Genomic DNA, 21,011 nt, shown 5'->3' on the forward strand with positions numbered 1-21,011 from the left:
AGACATTGCCAGTCCAAGATATATTGCTGCTTTCCTGTCATGCAAAGATCAAAGTTTTCTGCACATGGATGCCCTGCTCTAGCCCCCAGCCAAGCAAGTGAGAGGCACATGAGAGGGTACAGAGCAGAGCAGTGAGGAGTCTGTTCTGGGGAGATGGGGTGCAGTTGAGAAGAGTTCCAGGGCCTAGGAAGAGACCTGGAGTGCCACTGGGGGGAGGCGTGTCCCCCTCCCCGCTGCCACGGAGCCTTCTATTTTGTTTTCTAGGGAACAAAATGAAGATAGCAGTGTTCTGGGGACGGCATTTCTCAGCCTTTCCCAGATCTCTTCAGCTGGGAATGACATGGGAAGTAAGCAAGCTTTGATTCTTTACAAACACACACCCTGCAAATCTGGGCCACCTGACAGCAACCCACTCCTTTCAATTAGCATAAGGCACAATCTTCCGGTGCAAGCTCTGATCTTATGCAAGCAGAGCTGGTTCCAGGTTTCAGAAGATCCTGGAGGAAGTGCCTTCCATGGCCCCTCCCTACTGGTAGCAAGCCCTTCACTGGGCGATGGCAGGCGTCCCGGACAGCAGGCACCAACAGGGTGGCTTTGTTGTCAGAGACTCCAAGGCTGTGTGACTGGACTTACTGCTATAGCCACCATTTTAATTTGCCCAAAATGCAATGCCCGTTGCATGTACATCATATTGCATTCTGGTGAAATTCAAAGGACAGCCTGGGACTTGGCACCAGTCACAGTGGGCCCTCCCAGGTCACAGGGCTTCTGGCATTTGCTGTGCACTGGTGCAAGCCCCACTGAAATAGTGGAAACACATTATCCTACGTCCCCCTCAGAGCCAAAGGCAGGTGAGGTCCAGGTCCTGAGTCTGAGAAGGATAATCGTTGGCTTGGAGGGACCACCTGGTGACCAAGTTGCCCAGAACGAGGAAGATTAGCAGTTCTTAGAGACTGGGTGGGGAATCTGTGGCCATGGAGGTATTAATAGACTGCATGCCCTTTCAGTCCCAGCCATCATGGCCAGCAGTCAAGGATGCCAGAAGTTGTAGTCCAGCAGCACTGGGTTTTAGGGCAGTGTGGTTGGTTCCTCGCACAGGGTGCCCAGCCAATGGGGCAGAAAATAATAGCCATAGTCATAATACTAAAACCATTATTTTTATGGGTACCTACTGAGAAGATCCATTTAAAAAGCACCTGTACCAAAAGGTATTACTGCGAAAACATGAAATATGTGATGGAGGCACAAAATATTGTCCTCACTCAAGGCACCATATTACCAAAGTCTGCTCCTGAGTCCAGCAACATCTGGAAGACCACAGTTTCCCCACCTGTCTTAGAGCTATATCATACCCCCCAACTGTACCTTCTTTCATGGGACATCCCACATCATAGAAGGCAATCCTGGCTTCTGTTTGGATCCTGGAATGTCCTGTTAAAGACGTGCATTCTGGCACTCATTAGCAGGGTCACGCCAAAGCGTCTTCTGGTCCAGTACTTTGGCAAGACTCTGCCAACTCTCCAGACGATTGCCAGAGCACCGGACTGGAAGTTGCACCCCTCCTGATGTCCCGATTTGGGGAATGAAATTGTTGGAGGGCATGCTCTAGAGCAGATAATGTTACGGGATTGGCTCTATACAATCACATGATATCAAGGACCAAGAGAATTCTGGGTAGTGGTGTCCAGTATTGAGCTGCCTCCAGTTCCTTCCCCTGGTCTTCGACCCCAGAGGCATAGAGCTCCAGGTTTAAGCCCTCTGCTGCCTTTTAGCTTCCTTGGTTTCAGTGGAAGATTATGCAGGAAGACTTCCCAATGGATTGTGCCCTGGGGATCAGATCTGTCTGATGTCCTCTTGAAGAGCACCCAAAACTGGCCACCTTGCCTTGCCTTGTGACTAGGCTGGTAGTGCACAGACTCTTCCTCCCCTCAAGCTCTTGTTGGTTTCAGAGAATTTCCCAGGCTTCCTGCCGTGCTTCGGGCCAAGCTTTGTGACCCTCTACAGGACGCCACCAGAGCTCATGAACGAAGAGGACAATTTAGAGAATGTTGGGAGTGTAAGTCTGTCTCTTGGTTGTCCATTCAACTTCTTAGGAGTTGTGGCAAGAGGGTGATTGTTCTGCAAGGCACCAACACTGCAAACCTAAAATAGTTTTCTAATGCTGAGCTACAACAATTACCAAGAGTGAATGACACATCCACTCTTTGTGATTAAGATATCAATTTCTATCCAGAAACATATTTAACAAGACCAGTGTCAGAGATGGATGTACCCATTGACCAGTAGCCTCACTGATCTCCTGGCACACGAGCTTCCAAAACCCTTGTCCCTGGGGGCAATCCCAATCCCTGGGGCATGTGGAGGTATGTACCAACCATACCACAGCCTCTCAAATGCGGAAGGAGAAAGAATAGGGTTTGTCAGGGATAATTTCCCCGGTGTAAAGTGCCACTCATGTACACCTTGGCAAGAACAAGCTTTTGTGTTCCAAGGGTCTCTTTCTTAACACTCTTGTGAAGCTGGGCTATTTTAGGCTGCGCTAAAGAGTGTAAGGAAAGGGTAACACAGACATCACAATGTTGCTCTTTCTTTTCAGTTCTTCCTTATCATTGTCTGTTCTGCTCTTTCTATCATGAACTCTTCTTCTCTTTTAGAAGGAAGGGATAATTTACCGGGGAAGAGTCCTAGTGGAGCTGATTACCTACATGGATCCAGACCCCGTTCAAAGAATAGAAGCTGTTCCTGAACAATATATTACAAGAATGGAGGTAACCATTCTATACAAAATCTATACAAGTTGTTTTCTTGCCATGTGTAAACAGGAGTATGGGGTGGGGTGGGGGTGTTTCATAAGACCATGAAGATGTGGACCTTGCAGGAGCAGTAGTTGTTTCCTCCCTTCTTACTTTCCCATGTTTCTCCTGGAAGACTGTAGTGTCATGGAAACACAGGATTCGGGCAGTTGGCGACAGGAACAGTCTTTATTATTTAGTTACAGATGAAGCTTTCTTGTGTTTGTCTTTGGAGGATGTTGAGGAGCTTCACATGGCCCAGAATGCAGAAGCTGGACTATGTGGTGTGAGATGTTTGGACCATATTACCACAGTATTATCACAGTGTCACCAGTTGCCATTTTGTTTCTGGGCCCAATTCACAATGTTGGCCTAAACTTTTCAAGTGGGCCCTCAAAACTCTCGGACCAGGATATTTCAGTGATTGCTTCCTATATTTTCTAGCGGAAAGACAGGGCATAAATTATTCTAGTAAATGAATAACATAATAGATCTGCTTGTGAGCTCCATGCAGCAAGAGAAGGCCTGTTGACCTGGCATGCCTTCTCTGCTGCCTGGAAAGTGCAAGGCCAAGAGCTTGAAGAACCCAAGTTCCATCCAGGCACTGGGTCACTTGAGTCCTCCAGGTGTTCTTGGACCCCCATCAGCTCCAGTCAGCGCAGCCTGTGGTCAAGGATGATGGGAGGAGCAGGCCAAGAAGACCTGGAGGGTTTCCCATGCCAGCTGTGCCAGACTGGAGTGCCCAAGTTCTGCTGGCATGCTTCCACTGGGGCCTCTCGTCGGCCACTGTAAGAACAGGATGGTGGTTCTTCTGCTGCTAAAATTTTGAGGATCTTTTGTAGCCACTTTAATTGCTTCTCAAGATTATTATATTATATATAAGTATATAGATAGTTTTGTGCTCAGATGTCAACATACTACATATTTTAGTAAGCTTGTCTAAACATAAAATGTTTTCAACAGGTGCTGAAAAGAGTCCAGTGAAGGTGTCTGTCTGATGTCAATAGGAGTTCCAAAGTGTGTGAGGTTGATTTGTTACTGTGCCAGTTCCACAGATTTGTTTGTTTGTTTCTGCAGCGCTATTTGCCTCAAATCCGGTATGGGTTATGTGTCATCTTTTATTCAGCTACTATGTTGGCTGATATCAAGGAACAGATCCAGTTTGAGGTCAGCATTGGGAACTACGGCAACAAATTTGATGGGACTTGCAAACCTTCTGCCTCAACCACTCAGTACAGCCATGCTGTGTATGATGGTAAGGAACAAGTGACTAAGAGATCATAGAATCATAGAATCATAGAGTTGGAAGAGACCACAAGGGCCATCGAGTCCAACCCCCTGCCAAGCAGGAAACACCATCAGAGCACTCCTGACATATGGTTGTCAAGCCTCTGCTTAAAGACCTCCAAAGTAGGAGACTCCACCACACTCCTTGGCAGCAAATTCCACTGTCGAACAGCTCTTACTGTCAGGAAGTTCTTCCTAATGTTTAGGTGGAATCTTGTAGTTTGGATCCATTGCTCCGTGTCCGCTTCTCTGGAGCAGCAGAAAACAACCTTTCTCCCTCCTCTATGTGACATCCTTTTATATATTTGAACATGGCTATCATATCACCCCTTAACCTCCTCTTCTCCAGGAGATGATGGTGAAAATTATTAGTTATCCTTCACCAGCAGATCCCAGGCTGGATTACAACAATTTAAAATTCAGAATTAAAAACAGATGAAGCATATTACATTCCCCCAAATAGGGTGGGTCTTGAAAATACACATCTCAGGTGCCAAAGACCAGGGTAAAGATCTTCAGCATTCAGTAAAAGCTGCATAGTGAAGAAGTCAGACACACCTTTCTGGGTAGGAAATTCCACAACTTAAGGGCCACCACAGATCATGCCCTCTCCTAGGCCATCACACCCATCTACCCCAAACCTCTGAGGGAGCTGGAAAGCTTGGTTGCAGGTTTGGTTCCTGTAAGGGACTACTTCATATTCCTGCACTGCAGGGGTTGGGTCCCTTCCATCTCTATGATCCTAGCAAAGCGAGGAGGTGCCCTCTCTGCTAAGCTTAACACCTGGGAGGATCTGTAGGAAAGGAGGCAGTCTTTCAGCTATTTGGGACCTAAATCATTTACAAGCTTTGCACACTAACAGAAGCACCTTGAATTGGGCCTGGAAATGAACTGGCAGATGGGGGTGGGCAGGAAAAGAAAGGATTCACTGGGAAGGGAAATGCTATTTGGAGGTAGAAGGTACAGGAGCTCAGTGGGTAGACCATATGCTATGAGTGTCGTGTGTTCCATGCATCTTAATCCCTTCCTTCTTCCAAAGGGCTCAGACATGGTTTCTCCCATGTATCCCTACAACAGTCTTGTGAGGAAGGTTGGAAGCTGGGACCAATACACAGAAGTTCACTGAATAAACTTTTTGCAGAGCGGTGCTCATGCTAGTGTCTTGGAGCAAAGAATCTTCTGGCACCATCAAGAGTTAACCAGTTCATTATGGCACAAGTCATCCGTTATCTGCATAGCCCATAGAAGCTTATAATAAACTTGTTAGCACTTTAAAAGGTACCACAAGACTCTTTGTTGTCTTACCAATTAGCTTTGTAGCTGAAGAGAGCACTGGTCTGAGCACAAAGGTTTTCAAGTGGCTGGCCTCTGTCTGCAAGTTTGGAGAGCTGCTGCCAGTCAGAGTAGACAGCACTGGGCTAGATGGAGCAATAGTCTGACTGCTCATGAAGCAGCTTCATGTCAAGACAAGACCCAGTGCAAAACCAGGCAATTCCTTTCCAGGTAACCACTACTACTACTTGCCATGGTATGACACAAAGCCCATGGTTGCCATCACCTCATTCTGGGAGAACATTAGCTACCGAATTGCCAGTATGAACGCCATGCTATTCATTCACAACAGGCTGGTAAGTCCAGGAACCAGTGATTGGAGGGATCAGGCATGTTTGTGATGAACCACCTAACAGGGGGGGGTGGAACGGCCTGTGTGTAAGAGGGATGTATACCCCAGGTTATTTTCTCATTTCCTGTTGTTGTTTAGTCGTTTAGTCGTGTCCGACTCTTCGTGACCCCATGGACCAGAGCACGCCAGGCACTTCTGTCCTCCACTGCCTCCCGCAGTTTGATCAAACTCATGCTGGTAGCTTCAAGAACACCATCCAACCATCTCATTCTCTGTCGTCCCCTTCTCCTTGTGCCCTCCATCTTTCCCAACATCAGGGTCTTTTCCAGGGAGTCTTCTCTTCTCATGAGGTGGCCAAAGTATTGGAGCCTCAGCTTCACAATCTGTCCTTCCAGTGAGCACTCACAGCTGATTTCCTTAAGAATGGATAGGTTTGATCTTCTTGCAGTCCATGGGACTCTCAAGAGTCTCCTCCAGCACCATAATTCAAAAGCATCAATTCTTCGGTGATCAGCCTTCTTTATGGTCCAGCTCTCACTTCCATACATCACTACTGGGAAAACCATGGCTTTTACTATACGGACCTTTGTTGGCAAGGTGATGTCTCTGCTTTTTAAGATGTTGTCTAGGTTTGCCATCGCCTTTCTCCCAAGGAGCAGGCGTCTTTTAATTTCGTGACTGCTGTCACCATCTGCAGTGATCATGGAGCCCAAGAAAGTAAAATCTCTCACTGCCTCCATTTCTTCCCCTTCTATTTGCCAGGAGGTGATGGGCCCAGTGGCCATGATCTTCGTTTTTTGATGTTGAGCTTCAGACCATATTTTGCGCTCTCCTCTTTCACCCTCATTAAAAGGTTCTCATTTCCTACGGCTGCCAATTATATACCCCTTGCATGATGGAAGCTGCCACCCACAATACCAGTGTCCTAGTGCTTCTGAGCATGGAGGGTATTTCCTTAGCTGTCGTGGACCATAGCCTCTGGTTTGCCTTATCTCCATGCATCATAGATGCATAGAGTTGAGAGTGACATCAAGGGTCTTCTAGTCTAAGCCCCTGTGCCAGGGACTGGTAAGGCTCTGAGCAGTTTGTGGTGGAGGCAGGGGGCCAGGGAATTGACCCAGAAGAGGGGGCCAGCAATTTATGGGATTTGGCACTGCCTGTGAGACAAGCCGGGGGGAGGAAGGGTCAGAGCCGTCAGAGACAGAGGAAAACATGCAGGATGTGTCAGAAGCAGAGGAAGAGGCTGTGCAGGTGAGGGACGAGGCAGTCAAATCCCTGCCATCTCCCACCCCGCTGCTGTCTCCTAGAGCCAGAAGGGGCTTGAAGAGGGAAGAACAGCGACAGCTTCCCTGCAGAAGAAGCCACAGGTTGCACATGCCCCGTCAGATGAGGGTACATATGCTGGGGGCGGGGCAGGAAGTCCCACTGTTGTTTCATAGGGTTCTTATCAGAGCTCAGCCGCAGGAGATTCCTGAGTTCTGGACAGAGTGATCAAATCCTGGTGCCGATAACCTAGTAAGAAGAACTGGCAATCTTGTAAGGAAGAAGCAGAGCAGATATAGTGTGATTCTGGGCCATATTATTATAATCATTATTATTATTATTTACCCCCTTTCACCCTAGAGTCACAGGGTGAGTTAAAACATTAAATAAAACATGGTGTTAAAGAAGTTTAAAACAACTTACAACCACAAAAATACAGTGGTTTCTAAAAATATGCACCTCCAGTGTGAAAAGCCAGGGTAAAGCATTGAAACAGGGCAATGACTGCTGGGCTGGATGCAAGTAGGCACTGCTCAGAGTTGACCCATTGGAATTAAGGAACTTAAATTAGGCCACATTCACACCACATGTTTAATGATCCATTATACCACTTTAAATGCTCATGACTTCCCCCAAAAAATTCTAGCAGCTGTGGTTTCTGAAGGGTGCTGAGAATTGATAGCTTGGGTGGGACTGGGGGTCTCCTATGATTCCCAGAGTCTCATGCAAAAAGGGATAGATTGTTATACCATTTTGAGGATTGTAGCTTTGTTAGGGGGAAAGATGGTGCTCTCTGAACAATTCTCAACAGTCTTGAATTCTGTCTCCCAGGACTCAGGGGGGGGGGGAGCCATGACTGAAGTGGTGTCATTGTGCTCTGAATGAATGGTGTGAATGGGACCTTAGTCATGTCCATTCAGTTCAGTGGGTCTACTATGAGTAGAAATAGCACTGGATACATCCTTTTATTTGTATTGTTGTTGTTGTAATGTAATGCATCTCTGCCCTTCTTCTCAGGGCCCATATTTGCCTAGTAAGATGGCTTACATAATTAGTATTATTTATTGTAGAAGACACATAGAATATACTTTATACTATGATATGCTGTTGGTTTTGGCTTATGGGCTGCTCTGCCCAGCTATCACCATGTGCTTCCTTCCCTACCAGAAGAAGAACCTGGACATTCTTAAAGCCATCAGCTCTCCCAAAGACCCAGTTGTGGGTCCTGTTTGGAAAATGCTCCAGAAAGAACTGGTGGAAGACTGCAAGTGAGCAATGGGAAGGAGGCTGTGGAAGTTCTGGCAGGGGAGTGGGCCGCAGAGCTGGTGTGTTCCTGGTCTGCAGGGGAGGTCATACACCCAGGCAGAAGGTGTCCCCTCCCCAAACCAGGCTTTTATAGAGAGCGTGAGACTTTAAAGTGGCACTAGTCATCCCAAAAGCATGTTCTGTGTCCTTGCAACTACTTCCAAACACTTGAATCTCCTATTTCTTCAGTGGGTGCATTTAAATTTCCCAATGTTTAAAGTGAGTCCCTCAGCTGCTCCACTGGCTCCAGACTTCTCTTAATATACCCACTGCCATCTCCTCCTAGCTTGCAGTGAGTAGTTGGTGAGAAGGTCCCCTCAAAACCTGGAGCCTGTCAGTACTCAGGAGAAAGAGACACTAGTGATCAAAACCGTGGGAACTTTTTGGAAAATATGTATTTCTGAGGTATGATGACTCACACCATAAGCCTTTTTTAGAATAATGCCATAAATTTGTATATCATTAGAAAGTCAATTTGTTGCAATATATTCTGCTGTGTTGCATTACTTTTATCCTATCAAAAGTTATAGCCAAAATAAAAGATGTTATACACGGAAAACCATGATAAAGGGCATTTCATATATAACTTTTCCTAAAGGTTTCCACAATTTTGGCCACTACTGTAGTGTCCATTCTTTACCTTCCCTTCAGTTCTGCACCCAGAGCCACAGTTGCAATGAACGGCTTTTGTCCACCTCTTTTCCCGCGGGGAGCACTGAACTTTTTCCACTTCCTCCATGCTCAGGAGACCTCTTCCTGGCTGGGAAGCCCCAACAGTCCCTACCTTGCTGGATCTGCAGCTGAGGAAGCTACGCAGCCAACTCCTCCTGAAAACCAGCAAGGCAGCAGAGAAGACAAGTTGGAAGACACCCCTGCAGAAACTGATTGCCAAAGCAGAGATCTGGCTGAACAGGATTGCTTCAGTCGCTTCCGAGGTACCTCCAGGGGACAACTCTTGTAAGGAATGGAAGCTCAAGGGCTGTTTTTCTCAGATGTTTCTGGGATAGTCCCTCATGTTCCTTGGACAAAGGTGCTCTGCACTGAGCCTTAAAAGAGAAGGAAGGCTTGGGGTGTTGTGTGTGTGTCGTACATCATGTAATGGATGCCATAATAGTGCATTAGTGGTAGATTGATACTGGAACATTCACACATCATTCCAGTTTATTGGTTGTTATGTGATGCTTCCCCAATGTTTCTGCATTATTGCTGGCTGCAGGGACACTCTTGCACTACAGTGCTACAAAAGCAACAGAAGAAGAAAAAACCCAGAATATGTGTGGTATAAAATGTTGTTGTTGATATATTTATTTATACTTCAACTTTTTCCTTGAGGGGACTCAAGGTGGCTTACAAATAAAAATAAGCACTGGTAATAACATAGAAAATTGTGCCTGGAAAGCAACTGGTAGCCAGCGGAACAGCTGTAGCATCTTCTTCACATCTCGTGCACTCCCAGTGCTAGTTAAAGCCACAGTTGCATGACGTTAGCCACAATCCATGGCCATCCTGTAGTTTCTTGACAAATGCTGTTATCTAATGTGTTTTCCCCCTCAAACCAGCTTCTATCCAACTAGCAAACTTAAGCTGCATTCACCTCCAATTTAAGAATGGTGTGTACATTTGAGTCACTCATTGCGCATCCACAGAGAAGAGCACATATGCAGATGACAGATTCATGAATAGGAGTTTGGGGAAAGGGGGTTGCAGGAGCCAAACAGGTCATGCTTGTTGGGTGAAGACATCCCCATTCACTCTCGCCGGCCCTCCAAGTGCCCCTATTTTCCAGGGACGTCCCTGATTTAGAGAAGCCATCCCAGTTTCTGTTTTGATCCTGGAATGTCCCACTTTTCCTTAGGATGTTCCTACTTTCATTGGAGAAATGTTGGAGGGTATGCTCTCTGATGGGACCAACACCATGCCAATGTGACTTGAAAACATGCAGGGTGGAAACACCTGTGCTGTGTTTTAGGCTGTTAATATGAACGTACCCTAAGTGTTATAAGTACAAACACGACCACAGTAAGTGACCTCTGGCTCCCTGTCCTTCTTGCTGCCCTTAGGCCCAGATCAGCATGCCGGATGTCATGATCTGGATGCTGTGTGATGACAAGCGGGTGGCCCACACCCGGGTCAGGTCTCATACAATCATGTTCTCCAAAGCTGGCCCCCATGCCAGGGGCAGGATGTGTGGCAAAACCCAGACCATCTTCCTGCAGGTAAAAAGAACTACTTTTTGACATTGAAAATGGAGTCTATTTGCTTGTTTTCCTCTTCCCTCCTCTTTCCATTTTTCTTTTCTGCTGTGTCTACAGTGGTACCTCGGGTTACATACACTTCAGGTTACATACGCTTCAGGTTACAGACTCCGCTAACCCAGAAATAGTACCTCGGGTTAAGAACTTTGCTTCAGGATGAGAACAGAAATCGTGCTCTGGTGGCACGGCAGCAGCAGGAGGCCCCATTAGCTAAAGTGGAGCTTCAGGTTAAGAACAGTTTCAGGTTAAATACGGACCTCCGGAGCGAATTAAGTACTTAACCCGAGGTACCACTGTATTAGATTGTAAGCTTGCAGGCTGGAATTGTTTTGTTTTTACTGGTCTTACAATAGCCATTCTAGGAGTCCTTTTTGTCTGAAAAGCAGAGCACAAATGCATTAAATAACATTAAAATAACAAATAGAAAGATATATGTAGCTTGGCTCATTTGTTTGCCAATTCTCTTAGCAAAAACCATAGGAATTAAAGCTATTGGGGTCACCCAGGAGGCACTGTCCCCACAAGCATCTCATGCCCTCCCCTCTGAGTCTGCCCAAGGGAGCTGCTGGCGCTCCTCTAGTCCTGCCTGTTGTGCTTTCTTTCCTCCTTACAGTACTGCCCTTGTGTCACAGGAACCGGCTTCATCAGCCAAAAAGGACTCTTCATATGGTTCCACATTATTGGATGCCGACCTAAGCATCACCTAAGCCTGGTAGACCTTCATCTAGCCATTATGTCCACTGTTATGTCTGCAGTCCTGATGATGGTGGAAGGAATGCATATGCATAACTCTTTTCCTTTCTATCCCACAGAGTGCACAAAACAAAGGGAAGGCGGCTCCCATTCCTGTTGTGCTGCGGGTGCGAATGTGGCTTGGAGAGCTGGCTGATAGTGCAGAGTTCTTGAAATGTTGTGAAGGGAGAATCCTTATCTACGCTGAGACGGTGAGAGACAAGCCAGGCAGCTGCAAGGGAAGGGTCCAGTTTCAACCTGATTCCAGGAGACACCTCCTCACTGAGCCACAGTGCTTACCGAGTGACCTTGGGGCAGTTACTATCTCCTAGCATAACCTTTCCTCACAGGTTTATGCTGGAGGCCGTATGGGAGTGGGGGAGGCACTGTTGGAAATGCAGTCGTAAGGATCATTCTGTTTGTAATTTCAAGGTTAATTTTGTCAATGTCAGCTAGCCAAGAGGGAAACAGGTGGAGGTGTTGCTTAACAAGCAAAGAGGGTGGCATGACATCACTGAGGCATCATGTGCTTTGATTGGCTGTGTAATTCTAATTTTTTTCTCTGTATGTTTGGTTGAATGCCTCCATGATATGTACAAAGCCTGAACTAAGAAAGACATAACCTCTCTGTTGCTTTCTCCTTAGACTCCTTAGACTTCTTTCTCATAGCCTATTTTTGTTCAGTTTGCTCACCAGCATGTTTTTAAGACTGTAGGAAGCTGTCAGACTTTTGGACCATCTGGCTCATGGCTGCCTACACTGGGTAGCAGTGACTTTCCATGGGCTCAGACAGGGGACCTTCCCAGCCGTACCTGGAGATGCCAGAGACTTGTACCCAGGACCTTCTGCATGCAAAGCAAATGCTCTACCCCTGAGCAATGGCCCCCTTCCTCCAGACCTCTCTCTCTGGACTATGCTTGGGCCATTTAATTGGCTGTGCTGATAGACACCATGTATGCTGCCCTGAGGGGGAGGAAAATAACCGTGGTTCTAACTCTCATGCTTGCAGTATGAAAATCAAAAGAAGACCCACGGAATATGGGGGACCAGGGAGCTGATGCAGCACCCCGCCTTTTCAGATGTCACTGGGAAGGTTAGCCTTCCCAAAGAAAAGTTCCAACCGCCTGTGGGATGGCAGTGGGATGGCGAGTGGGTCGTGGAGCCCCAGAGAAGGTGAGTGTGCGCATAATAATTTCAAGATTACTTACAAGGTTCTTCTTTTCTAAATGCCACTCTTTTCTTAGAAAAACATCAAAATAGCTTTCAGTGGAATCTAAAGTGCAAATGACAGCCTAAAACAAAGCAGGGGGGACTCAGTAACCAACAATCCATCAGATGGGGGAGTGGGAGACAGAATGTTAAAACAGGGTGTTTAAAAACTAAGGTTACAGACACATGGTCTGGAATCATTCGCGCTCGTCCTCAGCATTTTGCTTTCAATCTAAATTGTGATTTTGGACCCTGCCCTCCACAAGGGCGGGTGGGGCTGTTGGATGCCCCCTTCTTTGGGTTATGCAGGCCTTTTTATCACTGCACATGCCCCAGGTGTCTTTCTTCTCCCATAGGCCCAATCCTGAATTCCAACAGAAATCAAACATGCTCCAAAACATGGCTCTGACCCTCTCTGCAGAGAAACTTATGATTGTAAACTGCTCTGTAATCTTCAGATGAAGGACAGTACAGTGGTACCTCGGGTTAAGTACTTAATCCGTTCCGGAGGTCCGTTCTTAACCTGACACTGTTCTTAACCTGAAGCACCACTTTAGCTAATGGGGCCTCCTGCTGCTGCCGTGCCACCGGAGCATGATTTCTGTTCTCATCCTGAAGCAAAGTTCTTAACCTGAAGCACTATTTCTGGGTTAGCGGAGTCTGTAACCTGAAGCGTATGTAACCCGAGGTACCACTGTATAGAAATTTAATAAATAGTAATGATAATAATTTTATTTGGGTAGGCGTGGATACACCCACCCCAAAGCCAGGACCACCGACTTCTGTTTTCCACAGCACGGCAAAGGAGAATCAGTCTGCAATTAGCTTTCATTTTCAGAATGAAACCAGTTTCTCAAGGATCACTTTTCAAGGGCAAAGAATATGCAGCAGATCTCAGTGACGCATGGACTACATACTGGGGAAAAGCACTCGGTCTCCATTGATTCTAAAATAGAATATGTCTACACAGATTACTTAGATACAAACTTTGTTTATTCCTTTTGCAATGTATTAATGTGGTTCACCCTGCTGGGGCCTTTGGGCCACTAAACAGTATGTAAATAAACCACACCATACCAAAAACATACTAGACCTTTACCCCTTCTGCATCTGACCAGGCTCTTGTTGGACAAAGAGACAAACCACACCGAAGTGCTAGAGGAAGTGTATGAGAACCAGATCCGGCAACCTGGGCGTCGATGGAGACCGGCCCCAGTCCCCTATAGCAATGCTGTGAGTGAGGGGAGAGACAGGCAGCTTCAGCCTGGGACTGAGGGCAGACCCTCTGAGGCTGGGACATCCTTGGGAGATGCCAGTGGTTTTCAAACTTACCTTTGGAAGATGCTCTCCCCGTAGATTCCCCGCCTGTCAGAACCTGCCATATCCAAAATGGGTGAAAACTTCTGAAAGAAGGAGGAGACCCCCCACCCCCACAGAACATCCCTTGAGACTGCAAGGCACACATACCATAGCACCCCATTCCTGGGATCATGCAGGGCCAGCTCCAGAACCATTGCTGCCAGTGCCAGCCCCAAGCCCAAGGATATGTCTCTGCCATCCTCCAACTCCAAGGACTTCATTGTATAAAACCCTAGAAGACTGGGTCCTCCTTGGCTCCTTCGCAGTAGGAGATTATGAGGGACAGGTGGGCCCCTTTAAGTAAGGCAGCCTCTTGCAGCACAGATGGTGCTAGCAATTAGACTACACCTGCTGCTGCCTTTACAAATGGGCTCAGGTTGTCCCTTGCTAGAGCTTTGTGTTTCCCAGAGCACAGCTGGAACCCTGCCTTGTGTCCAGCATGAACCTCACCTTGTCTTACACCCTGGGTGAGTCTTGCCACACTACTGAGCAGGATACCTCTATACCACAGGAACACACACACCACCATCACTCCTAAATTTCATATCCTCCTGAGGCTGTGTTATGTACTGAGTTCAATAGGATCCAAACTGCAGCAGTCTGATTGGTCCTAGAACAATAGGATCCAAATTGCAGCAGTCTGATTGGTCCTAGAACAATAGGATTCAGAATGCAGCAGTCTGATTGGTCCAAGAACAATGCAGCAGTATGATTGGTTGGCAGGAACCACCCAATCATGCTCCAGATATAAGTGAATCCACAACCTGATTGGCTTACAGTAGAATTCCAGAATTAACCAATCATGTGCAGCCCATTGTGTAAATAATGTATATAAAGCAGATACTTTGAGGGGACTTTCATTCATTCCTCCTCACCACTATGAGCTGAATAAAGAGCATGAAATCACTTTGCGACTCTGAGTATATTTCACTGGCGACGAAGGTGGGATCCCGCTGAGCTGACTGCCACACACAGCACCGCAGCACCGCCACCTGCCGCACCGCTGCCTCGCACCGTGTATCCAGGCTTCAGCTCCGGGACACAAGGAACTCAGAATGGCAACCGACAGCAGCTTCTCGCCGTTCAACCCAGCATCTGGAGACTGGGAAGCGTACGCCTCCCGTTTCACCTTCCTTCTAGAAGCCAGAGGGGTCACCGATGAAGAAGACGCCAAGAAGAGGGCAATATTCTTCAGCATCTGCGGAGAGGAGACATTTGAAATCGCCCGGGCTCTCCTTGCACCTGAAGACGTCGCTACTGTTCCATACAAAACAATAATGGAACAGCTGATGGGGCACTTTTCGCCACAGCCCTCAGTGGTGGCTCGTCGAAATGCCTTCTACGCAAAGCGGCAAGCCCCTGGGGAAACCATAACTGGGTTTGTGACCTCTCTCCGCCAAGCCGCCCGGTTCTGCAACTTCTCAGAGCTGGAGAATATGCTTCGTGACCGCCTCGTCGGTGGCGTGAAGGATGAGAAGCTGCAACGACGCCTCTACGCCAAGAAGGACCTAACGTTCCAGGTCGCTCTGGAGGAGGCCCTGGCAACGGAAGCTGCCGAGAGGTCGACGCAAGAGGCACGGCCGAGCCTGCCACCCCAACCGAGGGTCCACCATGAAGACCTCACCGACGACTCAGGATCTGACAGGGAGGAGGTGCACCGAGTACAGCAGCGCACTCAAGCAGCCCACATACCACAGCTGCCTCGACGAGAAGGAGGGAACTGCGCAAGCTGCGGGGAAAGTCACGAGAGGAGGACCTGCCGTCTCCGCAACGCAGAGTGCAGGCAGTGCAGAAAATTGGGACACATCACCCGGGTGTGTCGAGCTCGGCCCACCCGACGCCAGGCATCAGATGACCAATCCAAGAGCCCCAGGTCCCGGGGCCCAACGCACCAAGGCAACTCTACGGAGCTCACGGACTTCCAGGTATACCAGTTGCCCCACCCCAACGTAGAGAAAATTTATGTAGAGGTACAGATAGAGGGGGCCCCATGCCGCATGGAGCTTGACACGGGTTCAACTCTATCCATAATCTCGGCAAGGACCTTAAGGAAACTGTGTCCTACTGGGGGTCCCAAACTCAGACCGGCCCCATTCACCCTCCGGGACTTCCAGAAACGTAAGGTCCCCACAATGGGGGTGGGGACCTTCAGGGTGCAATACCGAGGGCGGACGCGGCAACTGGACTTGCTCGTGGTCAAGGGCCCCTACATTAGCTTACTGGGATTGGCATGGTTTGGACCACTGGGGCTAGCCATCACCGGGGTGAACCACACTACCTTACAAGTGGACGTGGACGCCATCTGCAAGGAATTTCCAGGGGTTTTCGATGGGAAATTGGGACAGTATACAGGCCCCCCCATTGCTCTACAGCTTGACCCCGCAGTACGACCGGTCAGGCTCAAGGCCCGCCGGGTACCGTTCGCCCTGAAACCCCGTATAGACGAGGAATTTGACCGGCTCGTGGAGCAAGGAGTGCTGGAGCCGGTGCCTAATGCCCCCTGGGAAACCCCAATCGTCACACCCGTCAAGCCTAATGGTTCGGTCCGCATCTGCGCAGACTACAAATGTACCATAAACAAGGCCCTCACGGCCCACGCATACCCAGTGCCAGTGGTCAGCCATGTCCTTGCCACCCTGGCTGGGTCAAAAATTTTTGGCAAGCTGGACTTGGCCCAAGCATATCAACAGCTGCCAGTAGATGAGGCCACAGCAGAGGCACAGACGATTGTGACGCACAGAGGAGCGTTCAGGGTAAAGCGGCTGCAATTCGGTGTCAGCGTGGCACCAGGCATATTCCAGAATCTAATGGACTCGCTCCTTAAAGGGATTCCTGGCGTCACCCCCTTCTTCGATGATGTGTTGATTGCCGGGCCCACACCAGAGGAGTTTGAGGACCGCCTCCACACCGTTCTGCACCGTTTCCAGACGGCGGGTCTCAAGGTGAAGCGGGAAAAATGTCTACTAGGAGTGCCTCAGGTGGACTTTCTGGGATTTATGGTGGACGCAGAAGGGGTCCACCCGACTGGGGACAAGGTACGGGCCATCTGTGATGCCCCAGCGCCCAAGAGCAAGACTGAACTTCAGGCCTTCTTGGGACTATTGAACTTTTACCATTCCTTCCTTCCCCACAAGGCGGCGGTAGCAGAGCCCCTACACAGACTCCTGGACAAGCGGGCCCCTTGGGTGTGGGGCCAGCGCCAGGAGGCTGCATTCCAGGCAGTCAAGGACTTGCTTGTCTCAAACTCGGTCTTGGCACACTTTGACGAGAGGCTGCCGGTGGTGCTAGCATGCGACGCCTCACCCTATGGCATTGGCGCTGTCCTGGGGCACCAACTCCCGGATGGAAGAGAGGTACCGGTGGCGTACTTTTCCCAGACACTCAACGCAACCGAGCGGAACTACTCGCAAATAGACAAGGAGGGTCTGGCAATCGTGAAGGGAGTAAAAAAATTCCATGATTTCTTGTACGGGCGGCCCTTCACCGTGGTGACTGACCACAAGCCGTTGCTTGGCTTGTTTGCCCCCGAAAAGCAGACCCCCCAAGTGCTGTCTCCTCGCGTCCTCAGGTGGTCAATTTTCCTTGCCAGCTACCAGTATGCACTGATTCACCGCCCGGGGAAGGCAATGGGCCATGCGGACGCCCTCAGCAGGCTACCACTACCGGAAACAGGCCCCGACCCAGCACCTGCACAAGAGGTTATGAGCCTGGAGCTGCTTCCCGACCGCCCCATTCAGGCACAAGAAGTTGCACACCATTCCAAGAAAGATAGGGTCATCTCCCGGGTCCTGGACTGGGTGTGGAGGGGATGGCCCAGCAGCAGCCCTGGGCCAGAATTCGCTGGCTACACAACACGCAAACATGAACTGTCGGCCCACAAGGGGTGCCTGTTATGGGGAAGCAGGGTCGTTGTTCCCCAGCCCCTCCGCAAAAGGGTCCTCACAGCCCTACACGAGACACACCCAGGGGTAGTAAGAATGAAGGCCCTTGCCAGGAGTTATGTGTGGTGGCCAGGGATCGACGGAGAGATAGAGGCCTGGGTCAAACACTGCCAGGCCTGCCAAGAATCCCGCCCAGATCCCCCAAGGGCCCCAGTCCAGTCCTGGGAGTCCGCCCGAGCACCATGGTCACGCCTGCATGTGGACTTCGCTGGCCCCTTTCAGGGGAAAACATTCTTCATAGTGGTGGACTCCTACACCAAATGGCTGGAAGTCGCACTGGTACCGTCCACTTCCACGTCCGCAGCCATCCGGGTACTACGCAGGCTGTTTGCAACCCACGGGCTCCCTGACACTCTTGTCTCAGACAACGGGACTGCATTTACGTCAGGAGAATTCCAAACCTTCACAGCACAGAACGCCATCCGCCACATCCGTTCGGCGCCATTCCACCCTGCCACCAATGGCCAAGCAGAACGCATGGTGCGGACCACCAAGGACACCCTTCGCCGCATGACGCAAGGGGATTGGGAGTACCGCCTTGCCACATTCTTTCTAGCACAGCACAGCACCCCCAGCTCAACGACTGGCCGGAGCCCCGCTGAACTACTAATGGGTCAGCGCCTTGCAATCAGATTGGACCGCCTTCACCCCGATAGAGCTCAGGATGAGGTAGTGGTGGGGGAAGGCAGGAACCCCCGGACCTTCGAGGCCCAGGACCTAGTGTACGCAAAGAATTTTGGGGCAGGCCCAGCATGGGTACCCGCCACAGTCACCAGGGTCACTGGCCCCGTGTCGTACGAGGTGCTAACGGATGGGGGGCAATGCTGGCGCCGCCACTGCGACCAGATACGGCGACGATTCCCGGGAGAAACCCAGGAAGAGGACAGGTCAGAAGAGACCCAAGGGAACAGCGGGGCAGTGAGGCCCATAGAGCAGGAGGGGCCAGCAGGAGAGGCAGAATCAGTAAATACAGAGAGGACCCGTGAGGCCGAAAGGACACCGGAACCAGAACCACGACTGAGCGAGCCGGTTGCACCAGACCAAACAGCCCCATCACAGCCAGCATCCTTGGAACACGAGCCAGAACCTGAACCCCGGACTAGGGAACACCACAGGCCGCAACGCACACGTAGGCCGCCGGCGTACCTTGAAGACTATGAATACGACCTCCCGGGCAGGACTGGAACTTAGAGGGGAGGGGTGTTATGTACTGAGTTCAATAGGATCCAAACTGCAGCAGTCTGATTGGTCCTAGAACAATAGGATCCAAATTGCAGCAGTCTGATTGGTCCTAGAACAATAGGATTCAGAATGCAGCAGTCTGATTGGTCCAAGAACAATGCAGCAGTATGATTGGTTGGCAGGAACCACCCAATCATGCTCCAGATATAAGTGAATCCACAACCTGATTGGCTTACAGTAGAATTCCAGAATTAACCAATCATGTGCAGCCCATTGTGTAAATAATGTATATAAAGCAGATACTTTGAGGGGACTTTCATTCATTCCTCCTCACCACTATGAGCTGAATAAAGAGCATGAAATCACTTTGCGACTCTGAGTATATTTCAGGCTGGGAGGTCAATAATCTGAAAAAAGACTCAGGGACCAACAGTGTGGTGCCCAGGAATGCGATGGCACCCTTGTGATCTTCCCCTGGTGCCCCAAAGCCTCCAAGCACCACCACTGCCCCTTTAGCCATTAGATGGAGAAGATGACTATCTTTTCCTCCCTTGAAAAATGCTTAGGAAGTTTCTCTTTCAGCTTTATGTGCTTTTCAAGTCTCAGGTTAATTCTGCCTTAACCAACTTTTACCCAGATCCCTTGGGAAAGTGAAGTGTGTGCATGCAGGTGTACACGGACTCTCTTTCTGTCTCGTGAGGGAGGGATTGAGCAAGGGGGACGAAGAGAGCTGGTCAGTGAGGGCAGGGGTGCTATGGCACTCACTTGAATATTCTAACATGCCCTCAAGCCTAAAAAGGTTGGCTTTCAATAGTACCTCAAAACCCTCTCCTGCACTGGAGCCCCCAAGATTTGCAATGCCCTGCACATTTTAAATATTGCTGCTTAGACACCCATTTTGCCCCCTGCCCTCTCTGTTTTAGAGTGGTTCCCCTGCCCCTCCAAAGGAAGAGATTTTGTGCCCCCAAGGCTGGCTCTTTGTGGAAGACTGGAAAGTGGAGGAAAATCGTGCTGTGGACGATGCTGGCAAGTTTTCCATTTGTGTTTGTCTTGGCCCTGGGGCCACTCCTGAGAACAATGACCGTATATCTTCTGGAGTCACTGCCTGGAGCCTCATGAGAATACATTTCCTCCCTTAGGTTGGGAGTATGGCGTTGCTCTCCCGCCCGCTGAGTTCCCCCGTTCTTGGAATGCAGCCGAGAAGACCTACCACACCCACCGGCGGCGGCGCTGGCTCAGGAAACGCTGCCGGAACCTGGCCAGCGAGAACCAAGAAGGAAAAATGGCTGCCTTCCTTCGGCTGGTAACTGGCAGTGGTGCTCACAGCTGTTGTGCCCAAGGGCTTGTTCAGAGAATGTCAGGGATTAAAAGTCAGCCATAAATGCAGAGCAAACTCTTGAGGCCAGGACTTTTATGGGGACCAGGTGGACAGGGATTGGCACCCCCTGGGGGGGTGCCAACTGACAGGACACTCAGGCAGGCTGGTACTGCAGCTTAGACACTGCCCACAAAACAATAAAAACAATAAAATATAATACTTCATGGAAAGGGTACAAAATGATTATTAAAATTACTGGCACAGAGATAAGGGACATAAAAAAGCATTCAAGAGGTGCCTGCTAGTAAAAAGGGAGGGTGCTTGCTGTCCAGCCTCATATAACCAACATAATTAATCCATGAAGGGATTAAGACCATACAGTACACTGTCCTGCTAGGAAGGGTTACCAAACTATTTGTTATCACTCTTCTTCCTCCATGTTAACCCTACTATAGTGACCTCTGCAGGCGAGCAGCCTGATAAAGCAGCGAAGACTCCCCTCTAGTTTGTTAGAAGTTTATTAAAAAGAAAGAAAGAAAGAAACACACTCAAAGCAGGGCAGACAGCCATGATCTCATTAGTTGCTCCAGTCCGAGTCATCGTCCCGCCCTCTCCTACAGGAGGAACGCCAAAATCCCGCCTTCCTTCTCTTCCCCCTCCTTCATTCTAACCTACGAGTTCTTGGACTCTCGGATTGAATGCAATCTCCCTCCGAAGATCCAGCCTGAGAGGAAGTCTTATTTG

At 49.3% G+C, this 21,011-nt stretch overlaps 1 protein-coding gene across 1 annotated transcript in view; it reads left to right on the plus strand.

The window, feature by feature from the left end:
• Positions 1-21,011, plus strand: part of FER1L5 (fer-1 like family member 5) — a 150,262-nt gene that overhangs the window by 82,314 nt on the left and 46,937 nt on the right. The window contains exons 21-33 of the mRNA XM_081200890.1: positions 265-347; positions 1,950-2,056; positions 2,655-2,768; positions 3,870-4,047; positions 5,583-5,707; positions 8,134-8,234; positions 9,017-9,206; positions 10,332-10,487; positions 11,339-11,470; positions 12,268-12,431; positions 13,586-13,700; positions 19,873-19,975; positions 20,089-20,252. Coding sequence (XP_081057016.1) covers positions 265-347; positions 1,950-2,056; positions 2,655-2,768; positions 3,870-4,047; positions 5,583-5,707; positions 8,134-8,234; positions 9,017-9,206; positions 10,332-10,487; positions 11,339-11,470; positions 12,268-12,431; positions 13,586-13,700; positions 19,873-19,975; positions 20,089-20,252 — 1,732 coding nt within the window. The remainder of the gene's footprint in view (positions 1-264; positions 348-1,949; positions 2,057-2,654; positions 2,769-3,869; positions 4,048-5,582; positions 5,708-8,133; positions 8,235-9,016; positions 9,207-10,331; positions 10,488-11,338; positions 11,471-12,267; positions 12,432-13,585; positions 13,701-19,872; positions 19,976-20,088; positions 20,253-21,011) is intronic.

This window comes from Podarcis bocagei (genome assembly GCF_964188305.1).
Source record: "Podarcis bocagei genome assembly, chromosome: 7".
NCBI classification, from domain to species: Eukaryota; Metazoa; Chordata; class Lepidosauria; order Squamata; family Lacertidae; genus Podarcis; species Podarcis bocagei.